Here is a 15,459-nt window from a genome sequence, read left to right on the forward strand (position 1 = left end):
CCCTTGTTTGTTTTTAGATGCTGGTAGGTTTTGTTTTGGTTTATGTACTCCCACAATTGCAACCGGTTTTCGTTTTTCGCCTGTATGTATTACCTTTCATAGTGAACAAATGGAAGGCAGTGCGTCTGGTACTAGAGCCAGTGTATATTGGCAATGGTGTTGGTTTGTTTACGGGTTTTGCCTACATGTACTTGGGAGCAGTTTTTATTATTTATGAATGTGAGGATTTGGCAGGTCGATAGTACTGGAACCATAGTACATTGGTGTTTGCCTAAGCTGGTGTTCATGGGAACAAGTCAGTGTTGCACAAAAGTGTTCATGTCAAACAGGCATGTGTTGGTGACATCCGAGCGTGTAACTAAGGAATAGTATGGTGGTGCTTCTTTGCATTGCCACTTAATGACTTTGGTTGTGTTTTCTGACATGGACTGGTGATGGAAATGAAAGCGTTTGCGTGCACCTTTGTTTGGATGTCTTGTTTTCCATAGTTTCAGTCTGCGTGTATTGGGGACTGTTGCCGCATGCTCACTGTTTCACTGTCAATGGCTCAAGAAATTTCCTGTGTCGAAGATTAATGAAAAAAATGCATGCATCCCATTTTTGTAGTTCCAAGTCTATCCGGTGGCACTAATTTAGCATGAATTTAGAGATGGTGCCATACCCTCGTATATGCTCCAGTGGAAGTCCTGCTAAGGAATATTTGCAGCTGGAATAATGCTTTCATCACAATGATGACCCCACTGCCAGCCTAACCAGTCTTTTCTGATGCTCCTGTCTGAATCCTTTTGTTGGTTGCTCTCTTGCATATATAATGAAGCTGAAGATTCTTCAGTGTCTGATGGCCGCCGGAAGAAATTGTAGAGGATGTTATAGCCCTGAATTTGGTTTGCAGACTCTTTGTGGCTGTGAAATGCTCGAAAGAGAACCTAAGGTCAGCAGGATCCGAGGAGTCTGCACTATTCAGCACATCATTTCGAGAACTTTTTCGGGTATGTGTTCCGGAAGAGTTCTGCTGAGTTGGAATTCAGTACTGTAGGTTAAGTCTGTATTGGGTACCGCAAACTAGCAGCAAAAATGTAGTTGAACCTCAAAGTAGGATGTCTCTTCATCATAGCTACCTTCTAACTAAACAAACAATGGAGAACTTGTCTTGTGTCAAAGTTGTAGAAAGTTTAGCTCATGTACAGCCTTCTTGGGGTACCATTGGCTTACCTATCTAACTCCTTTGATCCCCTGGATTCCTTAGCTACAAGACACACCACCCTAGCTTCAAGACACTTGTGGCACCAACCAACAAGGGAAGCAAAGCACCAGCAGGTGATGGATTTCCTTTCTTTGCCTGTGAATACACCGAACATTTTGTTTCTAAATTATGTGGTAACTTTTAAGCCTATTGATCCATTCTCCAGTCATTGCATTTTGTTAAGCTGGCCTTCTACAGAACTGTCAGCATTTTGGCTGCAGGGGAGTTTTGTGTCCCTGCTTTCCTTGTCTTGCACTACTTCTGTCCTAAATTGACTCGTACACTCATGCCTGGTACATTAACCCAGCTTTCCGGTCCGATAGATACCTCCTGTAGAGTATGCAGAGTGGCCCTTTGTTGTGCTAGTGCAGATCCACGGGGAATTTCGGTGCAAAGTATCAAACATGACAATAGCATTATAGAGATTTCAAACCAATAACCACATGCCCTGCAAAAATGAAGAACTTTGCATTGTTGCTGTAAAGCTGATAAATCATATTTTATTGCATGAGAAGATGAACAAAGCCAAGGCTATTCTACAAGTGCCGGAAATTGACATCTCCGATGTAGAATAAGGCAATTGGGGGGAAACGCCTCACGTTTCCATAATACTTTTTTAAAAGCTGTAAAATAGCAGACAGAGTAACCTCTCAAAAATGAATGGATTTCCAGTTTTTCAACTGTGTCTGCAACTAGTATGCACATAAGAAGATGTGGGCTTTGGTAAGATAAAATTGAGACCAGGTCCTTAGTGCATTTTGACAACAAGCATCCATTTTGACCGTCCATAGTTTGGAGGAGAAGGAGTTGTAGAAAAAAAGCACTGAGTTATTTGGACCAAGTTGTGTGTATTTTTTGGGGCTTCTAATAATTTTATTGAGCTGTGCAGTAACATGTCTCTGTATTGCTTAATTTGTTTGTGTCTGGCTTGTTTTTTCCCGTGAAGTCTTTTGTGTGGTTGTTTGGGTGTGAATTCTGTGTTGGGGGTACTTGTGTTTTTATCATCTGTGAAGGAAATTGTATTTTTAATGGATTTGTTTTCAAGAGATTAATAAATGTTTAATACTTGATGCAATTTATTGTTGTTTTGTTGCAGTCTTCAAACGGTAGAAATGACTGCAGATTGTCTGGCCACGTCATACTGATGGCTGGCTTGGTTATCCTTGCTTGTATGCCATCTGTGCCCCAAGATTTGAAGACCACAGTCAGTCGGAACCCACCTCAATGTTTGAGAGGCAGAGCTTCGTCCACCAGTTTGTCATTACATGACTGGAATTAAAAAGCAAATCGTAATAGAGTAGCGGGATGGCATACCCTCTTAAAGAATTTTCATTGTATAATTCTCTGAAAGCCAGTAAAACAGTAGCAGTTTTGTTAGTTTCGGATCTCAAATTAAGATCTGTTTTGATTCTTGTTTTGCATTTTTTAAATTATATTTCTGGGTTAGATTCTGCTACACTAAAAATAATGCCGGAGTGATGTCTGTTGAGCTGGACAACTCAAATCTCTGGTTGGACTATGGGAGTCGCACTCTCTGTAAACTGTACGATAGATACACTTCGTTTCTTCTTTTACCTTAGGGATGAAAGCTGGTGATGTGGTCTCCGTGTACTCCGATATTGAAGGGAAGTGTAAACGGGGAGCCCTTGAGTTCCTTGATAGCTGCACGGTGTTTATCGGAAACGGAATTTCTGAGCTAAGCAGGAAGGATATCTTCAGTTCAAGCAGCCCATTAAAGTAAGTACTGTAGGTATCTTTAAGATTGCACATGAGTTACTTGATCTTTTTATCCGGTTTGTTTTCATAGTAAATTCTTTTTTTTGTTTTTTTAATGAACAGGCCTATTCACCTTAGATCTAAATTGAACATATTCTCAACTAAAGCGTAATAACAAATGACCCCTAAGCAATAAAACAACATGGACCATTGGTACTGTTCTTTTCAAATCAAATGTGTTTTCCAATATTTTACATTCTCCATAGTCTTTCATAGCTAGTCCTCCCTAAAACAGTCCTGTGTCTCTGGACTGCTGTATCAAGCCCAGGTCATGTGACCAAATGTTTGTTCCCTTCTTCAACCCTCTATTCTTCTAGCATTTAACTCTCCTCATTCTTCACGTGAAGAGTATGTAACAAAGAAAACATATAGCTAGCTACATTAGCATTACACAAACGCATTTCATATGGAGCTAAAAGAAAGGATTGAGGTTTGAAGAAGAGAGACATTATTAGTGCAGACTTTTTAAGATTTTTTTAGTCTTGTAGTCGAATATGATAGAAACCTAACTAAATGATGTAGATGTCATCTTTTGTAACAGAGTCCATGTCACTATTTTTCGTGCTTGCACCAGTAATGTCTTCAATGTGTTCATCTGCCCTGACTAGTAGCCGGTGAAAGTCAATGTCTTTCCCATGTTGGAATGATGTCCTCATACCCCTGGTGCACTGAAGCGATCAATCCAGAACTGGGGAACTGATGCAGCTGGCATCAAAAATCATGTAGTGCAGCACAGTAACAGCTTTACAAGTCAGGACTCTGCTCGCAGGAAACATAAATATACAGTTTAGGCAGAATTTGAAACGAGATTCTTGCTTGCTAGCGATGGCAGCTTTCCTGAAAGAATTCCTATTCCGGAATCATGTTTGAATTGTAAGCACGGCACTGGCTAGAAAAGGTGGGAGATGCGCTGAGCGCATGGGCTGACACCCGCTAATCCACTAGCACAAATATCCTCTCCCCTCCCTCCAAGGTAACTCGAAAAAAGTTACCCTCCAATCGAACTTCCAGGGAAGCAAAATTTAATAGAGGCCAAGGAATGTAAATCTGTCTACAGCCTATGCACTCCCCTGGTGGGGACAGGCACCATGGAGTTGGAATGGTGGAGTGCTGTTGCTGCTACTGGAGCTAAATCCTGCTACCATAGCCTTTTTCCCTACCATTTAGTAGGGCAGTGCTTCCTAAAGTTTTTAGAATCAAAACCCAAGTTTTAAAACGAAAATCAAGGGTGACCAGCCACATTCTGTGCAGGTAAGAGCGGTGGGACCTGGTGAGAGGGTATTCCGACGGACAATGACGAGGGGAAATTAATTTATTTATTTAAATTTTACTGATAAAACGATATTACACACAAATGATAGTGTGCAGAAATTGGGTTTGAGTTAATATTTATCATTTGTGCACCACCCAGTAAAGTCAATCCATCATACTTGTAGAGCGTGGCTTATCTCCCGTGAGTGTATCCAGGTGCTGGCTTGATGGCTTTAGTCAAAAAGTCATGTCTTGAGTCTCTTCCCAAAGTCCGTCAGCGAGGGTGAATTTCATAAGGGGAGAGGGAGGACGTTCTAGGACTTGGAGGTGAAGTGGGAGAAAGAGTGCCTCTGCTGTGGCTATGGTAGATGCACTGTGTCTGTGCGAGAGAGACGAATGAAGGCTTCTGGATGGTTGATGTAAGTTCAGGCATTGGTTCATGTATGCTGGTCCTTGGTTGTGGAGGGCTTTGTAGGAGTGTGTCAGTAACTTGAATTGGCATATTTTCTAGACGGGGAGTGTTGAAAAGTGGATTAATACTAGTGGTAAATATGCATCTACCACTGGTAATAAGGCCACTAACGCAGTCTAGGGCTTCAAAAATAGGTCTCAGAAAACTATTCCCATGCTCAACATTTGGTAGCTTGGCTGTGAGCAGGCAGGCTTAACTTCAGAGACAGGCATGTAAAGCATTTAAAAACATCAATTTAGTAAATAATTATGACATAACACAATAAAAATCCAGCACCAATTTATCAAAATAATAAATATCGTTATCTTTAAAATGACTCGAAAACTAAGAAAATTCAATGTAGTGAGTCAGAGATATGAATTTTCAAACATTTAGCACTATATAGTTCATAGAAGCCTATAGTACCAATTGGGACATCTGGTCATGCTAGATTGAGACAAAGTCAAAGTTTAAGGGCAACCGCGATGGAGCCCTGCGCGGCTAGCCCTCACAATAGACCTCGGTTGCAGTTTTAACTTAGGAACGTTCCTGGAGTTTTTTCTGCCAGGGTTCCTCGATGCTCTCCACCAGTACGGGTTCAGTGAGGGCTTACAGCTTGCCTTTCAACGAGCTCCCAGTCAAACTATGGAAGTCGGACTGTCAATGCCTTCCAGTGGAACGACCCAGGGATCCGGGCCGGCTTGCGGGTGTAGGTGGGCCGCTTGGCTCTTGCAGTTGGAGCCGTTAAGACTTTTACCATCGGACTTAAAAACGTAAGAGCTTTTTCTCCTGGGGTCCCTCAATGCTTTTCACTAGTCTGGGTTCAGTGAGATATCGCCGGCTTGGCTTTCGACAAGCTCCCGGTCAAACTCTTCAGGACTCCTAAACTCCTAAACTGAGAAAAATCCTAATTTTAAGACTTTCGGTATTCACAGAAGGCATTTAGGAGTCCTAAAGTTACTAGTCCTAACTTTACTACTACTAAATTGAGAAAAATCCTAATTTTAAGACTTTTGGTATTCACAGAAGGCATTTAGGAGTCCTAAAGTTAGGAGTCCTAACTTTACTACTACTAAACTGAGAAAAATCCTAATTTTAAGACTTTCGGTATTCACAGAAGGCATTTAGGAGTCCTAAAGTTAGGACTACTAACTTCTGTGAATACCGAAATGAGTAAGTGCATTCTGTGAATACCAAAATAGTAGTAAGTTTAGGATTGAGTCTTACGTTCATTCTGTCAATCGGGCCCAACACGTTTACACACGTTACAAAGCATGCATACAGGACACAACCGTGCATTCACTTGAGTTTATCGTGTGTACATATGATAGAACAGTGTGTACCGGTTCATTATGTTGCAGTGTTTTTACGCGTGATGGTACATGGTGTATTGACAGTGTTAAATATATTGTATCAACAGTCTGTTACGTGAACAAATACGTATTATGATTAAGGCTCCCTGTTTTCTGTTTTTACTGAGTTTTTACAGATAAATACAGACAGAAAACATTCATTTTCTTGTCTATTTATTTTTAAATGTGGATAAAAACGGAAATTGGGTAGCTTTTTGAGTAATTCTTAATACTGTCTGTCATGACTGCCAGGCCAATCGATGTGTGGATTGCTAGATAAGCGGGTTTAAAAAGAAAGGAATTTTAGTAATGAGGCTTTAACAGCTGTAGATATGCACAAGGTTGATAGTGCCTGCAACTTCACGAATTCGGACATCGGACCGAATGACTTGTCTCATCGATAATTGATTGAGACAGAAGGATACTATTGTGGAAAACATTGAGGGCTAACCGCAACATTTTTGGAGAATACTTATCTCTGCTTTGTGGCAGGCTCGATTTTACCAGTGATAGGAACACGCTAATCAAACTATTGGGCGCTCTCTTGAGCAAGGTTCATCAGAAAGTACTATAAAGGATTATAAATAAAGCCTTGAAGTCTCGTGGAGACGAAACGCGCCGTGTTGGCTTTGATCATGTATATTGTTTTTAATAATTGAATGAAAATATCATCTCTCAAATAAAGAAAGAAGAAACATTGTTTGGGACAAAACAAAGTCTTCAGCAAACTTATTGGGCTTTGGGAGTGTATCTATTATGATCGTGATTGACACTAGACTGCATTTTCTTAAATTGTATCATATCATTCTTTAATATTCTAAATATATTGGTATGTGCTGAGCACCTTTTCTTTGTGGTATTAATTTTGGTTTTCCACAAAATCAAGGGAGCGAGGGAGGTCAGGTTCCCAGCTCGCGCACTACCACAGTTTGTCCAATATTACCTAGAACATTAGTAAAACAAGTGCAGGTCTAGAGTGCCTTGACCTTTTATCTTGTGTTTACTGATAGTGACATTTGCATTTTTTCATATAAGTACACTGATTTATCTTCTGCTGGTGCTCACTATAATGTAGCATGAAATGTAATAAAACGAACTTAAAGGTAATCCAGTTAAACAGAGTGGGTTTATTAAAACCTCATCCATGAACAGCCACAAGTAACTGACTAATACAGAATCCTACAAGCAAGTACATTCTCAGAACTAAGAATGAAGGGGAGAATGGCATGTCTTAAAGGGGAAGGAAGGGATAACAGGAGAAGGAGAGAACATCACACATCTCCCTTCCTTTACAAAAAATGAAAAAGAACATCACACATCTCCCTTCTTTTATAAAAAAAAACAAGTTAAGTAGAATAAACAAAAGAAAAATGAGCTAAACATAATCTTTTAAGTAGTAGGGAGCACTACGAATTCTTTGACTTCTTGTAGAAGGAGACGATAACCTGTCAAATGAAGAGTTGGAAGGAAGGAATTACTGCACAAACCAATATCATTATGAGTTGAGTCAACAAACAAATTAGGATTAACAACCACAACACGACTCTTGTTCCAGATTCTTCCATCTTCAGTCTTTACAGCATTCCTGAAAACCTTAATAACAGCTCTAACATCAGTATATTTAGACCACGGTTTACGTCCAACCGGAGTCTTTATTTTTACCAAATCACCGACTTTGACATCTTGAAAATTTACACTTTTCTTTTTGTCAAACTAAGTTTTGCGTGCATTCTGCTTGAACAGTTCTCTTGCCCTCCAATCGCCTATGTCATTATTCACCAGACCTTTGTTTAAGCACATCCACCCAGGACACAACAAAGTATTAGGAATCCTCCCTTTGAACAGCTCAAATGGAGACCTACCAGTAGAGGAATGAGGGACAAAACGATAGGTATTTATCCTGTCCTGGAGAGTGGTTTTCCAATTTAAACCTGAAGCACGAGCAAGTTGAATTGACTCCTTCAGTGTTTTATTGACCCTCTCAACAGCACCATTAGTCTCTGGGTGATAAAGTGAACACTTCTTATGAGTAACACCATACTTTTTTAGAAAATCAACAAAAACTGAGGAACAGAACTTAGGACCATTGTCAGACAGAATACTATTTGGGAAACCTTCCTTACAAAACAGAGGTTCCAAGAACTTAATGATGGAATCAGAGGTAATTTCTCTGACAGCAGAAACTTCAATCCACCTAGAGTAGAGATCAATTAGTACAATGAGGTAAGGAGTATCGGAAACACCAGCTAAAGGACCCAGAATGTCAATGGCAACCTTATCCCAAGGATGACCGGGTAAGGCCCTCTTAACCATGGGCATTTGTTTAGTTTTTAGGATCTTATCGCTAGAACAACACTCAGGACATTCTCTAACCATTCTTTCAATTTCAAGATCCATACCTGGCCACCAAAATTGCATACGTAGAAACTCTTTGGTTTTCACAATCCCCAAGTGACCACAATGGGCAAGAGTCAACAACTTTCCTCTAAGAGAAGAGGGAGGAACAAGTTTAGTACCTCGAGTCAACAGACCATTATTTACGGAGAGCTCATCTGAAACCAAAGACCAAGGTTTAGACAGACGAGATTTACTCATCAAAGAAAGAATTACATGAGAAATTTCATCATCTTTTCCCAACTCCAACCTCCATTCAGTTTCATCAATTGCACCATCAGTAATTTCACACACATTGGTACATTCATCAGGTTCACAAAAATCATCCTGATCAGCATTTTCACTGTCAACCAATCTAGATAAACAATCAGCCGACCTGTTAGCAATCCCAGGAATATATTCTACTTCAAACTCAAATTCCTGCAGAGAAACCATCCATTTCCTGATTCTTGAGGAAATGGCATCAAGACCTTTCTTTGAAAAGACTTCTCTCAAAGGCTTATGATCAGATAATACACACACTTTTGTTCCCCAAACGAGATTCTTGAACTTTCTCAAGGCCCAGAAAATAGCAAGAGATTCCTTCTCTATTACGGAGTAATTAAACTCTGATCCTCTAAGGCAACGAGAAGAACAACAAATAAGATAATCCTTTCCATTTCTCTTCTGGACCAAAACGGCACCTAGGCCTTTATCACTAGCGTCTGTAAACATAACAGTGGGTAGTCCAGGAACAAACGCATGAAGGGAAGGAGCCTTATTCAACTCTTTCTTGATACACTCAAATTCAGCCTTACATTCGCAAGACCAGTCAAACACAACATTTTTTGCAGTTAACTTTCTCAAATTATGGGTTTTGTCTGCGAAATTGGGAATGAATTTTCCATAAAATTCCACCATGCCTAAGAATGAGAGAAGTTCTTCTTTACAAGTTGGATCTTTAACTTTGTCTATAGATTCAACAAGTTCTTTCTTTGGAAAGACACCATCACCAGTGATACAATGACCTAAATAGTTAACTTCTTGAACCCTAAATTTGCATTTAGATCTTTTTAAGGTCATACCAGCACCATCTAATCGTTTCAAAACGTCAGACACACGACCATCATGCTCAAGAACACTACTTCCATAGATTAACAAATCATCCTGATAGCACTTAACACCTGACAAGCCTCTTAAGATCTTAGACATGATTCGTTGGAAGACAGAGGCAGCTGAGACGAGGTCAAAAGGCATTCTCTTAAATTTAAACGTACCCATAGGTGTAATAAAGGCAGTCAGGTCTTGTGAATAAGTATCTAGCTCTACCTGATGGTATGCGGAAGCTAAATCGAGAGTGGTAAAATACTTTGCACCTTCTAAAGTGCTGACTATCTCATCTATATTAGGAAGGGGAAACCTGTCAACAACTACTTCCTTATTTAGAGCCCTTAGATCAATGCAAAGACGAATTTCACCAGTAGGTTTCTTTGCAATAACCACAGGAGCAAGCCACTCTGTTGCCTCCACGGGTTCGATAATATCATTTCTCACAAGTTTGTCAAGTTCCTCCTGAACTTTCGCTTGTTCTACAAGGGGAATCCTCCTTACTTTAGCCACCACAGGAAGAGCATTGACTTTTAATTTAATATGATGTTTGTAACCACGCAAACACCCTAATTCCTCTTTAAAAACATATGGAAATTGTTTTGACAAAGACAAAGACAAACCTCCATCACTCTTGTTGTCACGTACAGGGTTAGATACTTCTTGAATTCGGACTTGGGGAGAGGCATTTGGATCAAGTGTCACACCTAAATAGCGTTGATGCAACCAACCTAAAAGTGCATCACCTTTCTTTGACACGTAGACTTTACCAACAGTGATCCTTGAACCAAGTTCTATCTCAGCCATGAAATAACCCACCATCACAATAGGTTTCTCGCTATACCCCAACGGAAAAATATCACATTTGAACAGTTTTACTTTGTCTTTAAATAGATCATTATACAACTTTTCATCAATTATAGTTATTTTTGAGCAGGAATCAAATTTTAAATTTATCATTGAGCTTTCTACGCTAACTAAATGAGAGGGATGATCTGATTTGTCATCCTTGACCTCAAAACAAATTGATCTTACGTGAGGTTGAGACCATCTTCTTCTTGAGTTGTCACCATTATATGTTTTGCTCCTGCACAATTTTGCAAAATGACCCTTCTTATTACATAAATTACATGTTACCTTTAATTCAGGACACATAGGTGAATTAGCCAAATGATTAATTTGACCACACCTAAAACAAGAAAATTTGTTACCGGAGGAAGAGAAAGAAGGATTAGTTGGCCTAACATGTTTCTCATCATTGATAACATTTTCTACTTTCTTTAATTGATAAACAGTCTCATCAACTTTTACTTCATCTTTAGACTCAACAGTAGATGGCTTTTCTTTTTCCTTCTTAAGTTCACCGACACATCTCGTCATATGTTCTACTTGTTTTGCAATAGTTAAAACTTCTTCTAAAGGAGGGTCATCCTTCAGCCACAGTTCTTTTCTTATATCATCATGTGCGGATCTTAAAACGAACTGATCACGTATGCGTTCATCAAGTGTCTGCCCAAAGTTGCATGACGAAGCAAGTTTTCTCAAAGAAGATACATATTCTTCTACTGTTTCATCTTTTTTCTGTTCACGCAAGCCAAAATGGTACCTTTCCATGATGGTGCTAAGTCTAGGTAAATAATGTCTGTCAAGTTGAAGAATGGCTATTTCGTATTCGTTTAGATTTCTTTGCTCAGCAGCTGACAGGTCTGGCAAATGTTCGAGAACATCTTGTCCTTCACCACCAAGACAATGCAGTAGAAGTGAGTGTTTTCTTTCAGCACTCACGTTGGTTCCGCAGACCCTAGCGTAATTTGCAAATATTTTCTTCCATTTCTTCCATTTTACATTAGGCTCACCTGGACTCGTAAGGAAAAATGCGGGTTGTTACATTTTGCATTTTGAATCAAGGTAAGTAAAAAAAAATTTTTTATGTATATATATTTATTTGTGATAAATATGTATCCTTCTCTTTTTTTTTTAACTTCTTAAAGATTTATACTTTCTTATTTGTGCACTGTTTATTCTTGCTCATTATCTTCCTTCAATTTGTTAGGAAATTAAAAATAGTACATGGCAGTCCTTGAGCAGCACAAACAAATAAAGGAAAGAGAGTCAAACAATAGATAAGTTCTACTACTTCTTCTTTTTTTTTGATTGTTTGACAGTCTCTGCACAGAACAATTGAACAAGGGCGATTATGTCAAATAATAGTAAACAACGAAAGTTCCATCCACTTGAAGAGAACGATGTAACAAAGAATCGTTCTATTAGCTTATAGCGCTGGTTTCTTGGAATGTAGTATTGTTAAGCAATAAAGGACGTTCTGTTGACACGCAGCGCTGAACTCCTGAAACGCAGCGTTACAGGACGTTCTGTTGACACGCAGCGCTGAACTCCTGAAACGCAGCGTTATCAAATCAATACGTCAATGCTAGTTTCCGCTAGTGCGTTCCTTCCGTTGAGTGAAACGCACACGTTTGAAGCGCAAATTGACGTCAGCAATCCAAAAAGCGGAGCGCGAGCACCAAACAGAGCGCGAGCATAAAACAAGTTTTTCTATTTACGCGCAAAGTCTTATTTTTTATAATTATCCCAGGTCAAACACCTCCCGCTCTCCTCACCAACGTGGTAGTTTTAAAAGCTGCCGCTGGGAAGTCTTCGCTTCACTCCGATCACATACAAACAGCCGCTGGAGGAGAAGGCAGGTCAGGAAATCTACTGTGTTGTCCTGTTGAGGTCGTTTCGTTTCCAATCGTCGCCAGTATAATGTAGCATGAAATGTAATAAAACGAACTTAAAGGTAATCAAGTTAAACAGAGTGGGTTTATTAAAACCTCATCCATGAACAGCCACAAGTAACTGACTAATACAGAATCCTACAAGCAAGTACATTCTCAGAACTAAGAATGAAGGGGAGAATGACATGTCTTAAAGGGGAAGGAAGGGATAACAGGAGAAGGAGAGAACATCACACTCACAGCACTGAAACCTGGCAGACCTTCAAGCATGAGTGCATATTTATAAATAAATGTGGAAATATGCTAATTTTAGCTTACATTTTCCACAAAACTTAAAATATGGATAAATACAACCGGAAATGGCATAAAAATAAATACCATAAAACCGGGAACCCTAATTATGATACAGCGCGCACACGCACAGTGGGGACAAATACATGTGATGTTCCTGTCTGCGCACCAACATGTGGAATATTTTGTTCTGCAGCCTGTGCGTTTCGGTCCAGTGGAGCCCAAGTCGCTCTCCACTGACAGCTGTGTTGTTTATTTTGGACCCAGGCATCAGCTGCTAGGGACAGGCCATGGACCCGGTGTGAATGTAAGCCGGCAGCGCGGGCTTCAAGGAGACACTGTTTTTTTGTGGTATGTCTGGAATTCATCTGGTTAACGGGTTCTACAAATGAACACAGGGTGTAAATCAAACAGTGCGCTGACGGACTGTGGCTGCATTTCTCCCTGTTATTCGTTTAATTATTCACGGTGTTTATAAGAAGTGTTTTAAAGAGAGGGGCACTTAAAGCCCCCGATTTGCTAATTCAGAACTCTGATTAAGAGCAGCCAAGGAGGCTGCCGAACCTCAGTGTGCCAGCCGGGAATTGTTATGCCCCATGTTCATGGGGTAGTACAGATGTGGTGACATACCCCTGATTAAGGCTGAAGTTACACTTTTTTTACTACCTTTATGAAAGTCTATGAAAAACTTCGCTTGGTGCATGCAGCATGCAAAGTTTTTCACCTTCTGACTTGTTACTTTTGTGCCAACTTGTATCACACATATTCTTGTTTAGCACTAAAAACCGATCCACAGAAGGTGTACTCTGCAGATAAGACGTCGGCCTGATTATAACTCCAACCTAATCATGAAAGGTGATACCGCAGGCGGCAAATACCGTGGGGTGCGGTACAGCCGCAACAGTCTGACTCCTCCGCCTCGGATTGCGTGATAACGTGGTCATTGGGAATTTACACTTCTCTTACAAAAAAGAAAGTCACACCACTCACCACTGAACCGATGACTTCACAGGAAGTGACGGCATTTGACGTTTTTAAAACTATATTGAGAAATGGACACAACAGCATGTTAAGAGTGATTTACAGTAGGCCCAGGCAAGCAGCGACTTAAGCCAGGTACAGTCATACCTTCTTGAAAAAGATTAGAAGTCAGGTAACCATAACTGCACAAGCCTCCCGCTGGCTGCTGCTTCCGCCGCGGGTGGGGCAGTGTCATATTACTGAAAAGAGTCACCCCCACCCCAAGACCCCTGGCAGCGCAAGGAGTCCCTGCTCCTTGCCCATGCTAGAATTATTTAAGTACGCGCACAGGCAAGGATTCCTCAGGGAGTGGGCGGAATGTGAGCCAAGCACAGTGCTTCATTTGTAAAGAAAGAAACAAGCATTGGCATAGCCAATAGGTCTCGCTTTTTGGGCCCTATAAGTATTTAGTTATGCAGCACAATATCCTTCATGCAACAACACCAACTGTAGCATGGCTAAACACTTATAAAGACCCAAATGTGAGACCGATTGGCTATGCCAATGCTTTTTTTTATCCTTCTGTCACTCTTTGCCGGTCGTTCTCTTTCTCCGACTTTGAACTTATTCTGTTTGTCTTTTTCTTACTTTGGGGCCACATCCTGATAAGGAAAAGTACGTCCCAGTCAGCACGGGCAAAATTAATCACCTATATATGCTTGAAATAACCAGTGTTTGGCACGGAGCCGTCGCGTAGGTCCCCTGAGGCCTTGTGAAAAATATATTGCGTGCTTACTCCCTCAGAGAATCACAGTTACAAGTAATTCCAAAGTGTATTATTATGGGCCGAACCGAAAAATACATCTTGCACGAAAGTGTCAAGCGCCGTGAGGCCAGTCTGCAACGTGTGAAGGCTACGTGAGCGCCCTCTCTAACTCTTTGAAGACGACACGTGCTCAAATACCCAAATTCCGACTTGATCCTGAACCCAAGCGCTTCAACAGAGACAAGCCATATGAGCTTCATTTTCGGAGCAATACATATTAAAATAAGGTTAAAATACTAACGAATACCCTTACTATTGTGTTTGCACTATTGACTGCACAAACTCGGGCTTGTTTTGTTGTACGTGAGTATAAAACAGACAACTGGTTGGGAAAATTAGTATTTAAAATATTTCAACAGCAACATATGTTTTCATATATTTTTTCAATATGTTCCCATGCGGATTGCTGTTTTCAAATATCTCAGCTCCAAAATTGTTTCGAAATGGTTGGTAGTGTGACTGAGCCTTCACTGACTATCTGAGCAGAATATTCAAAGGTGTACTTACGTGAGCCAACAACAATTGCACACTGTTGTAAATGAATAGAAGACCACAGGTGGAGGTAAGCTTGATACAAAGCTTTATTGCAGCACAGAGAAAGTAGATCAGCTCCCTGTCTGACCAGAACTCCAACTGCCAACAGGGCAGGGAAGAGCTCCAGAACTTGGAATACATAGTGAGATCTAGAGTGCTGGCTCGGGAGAGAAGCCAAGCACTGTACAACATATCTCCCTTCCTTGCAAGAGAAGAAAAACACAGAAATAGAGAAGTAGGAAGCATTAATGAACATAGTCATTCAAATACACAGGAGGGTGGCGGGAGCGAGAGCTCCTTGAACGGACATCAGGTAGAGAAGAGGAAGAAAGAGTAGGAGTACAAGATACAGATGAAGAAGCAAAAGGAGTAGAACCAGAATCCATCAGGGAACTACTGTGACGAGTACGCAAGGAAGTGGAGGCATCACCACCACCCACCTCCCCCCGATCGGTAGGCAAGGGAATGGAAGACGAAGAACCACCAGAAGACAATAAATAACCATTACAACCGTCCCCTTTAGCAGGAGAGGGGTCAACAGAAGAGGAGTCTTTACA

At 40.5% G+C, this 15,459-nt stretch overlaps 1 protein-coding gene across 2 annotated transcripts in view; it reads left to right on the top strand.

Moving 5' to 3' along the window:
- Window positions 1-15,459, top strand: part of LOC147663345 (tRNA (cytosine(72)-C(5))-methyltransferase NSUN6-like) — a 103,443-nt gene that overhangs the window by 20,693 nt on the left and 67,291 nt on the right. For both annotated transcript variants that reach the window (XM_086950507.1, XM_086950506.1), the window contains one exon: window positions 2,824-2,980. In XM_086950507.1, coding sequence (XP_086806633.1) covers window positions 2,826-2,980 — 155 coding nt within the window. In that variant the 5' untranslated portion in view covers window positions 2,824-2,825. The remainder of the gene's footprint in view (window positions 1-2,823; window positions 2,981-15,459) is intronic.

Source organism: Lissotriton vulgaris, unplaced genomic scaffold (assembly GCF_964263255.1).
Source record: "Lissotriton vulgaris unplaced genomic scaffold, aLisVul1.2 SCAFFOLD_2577, whole genome shotgun sequence".
Lineage (NCBI taxonomy): Eukaryota > Metazoa > Chordata > Amphibia > Caudata > Salamandridae > Lissotriton > Lissotriton vulgaris.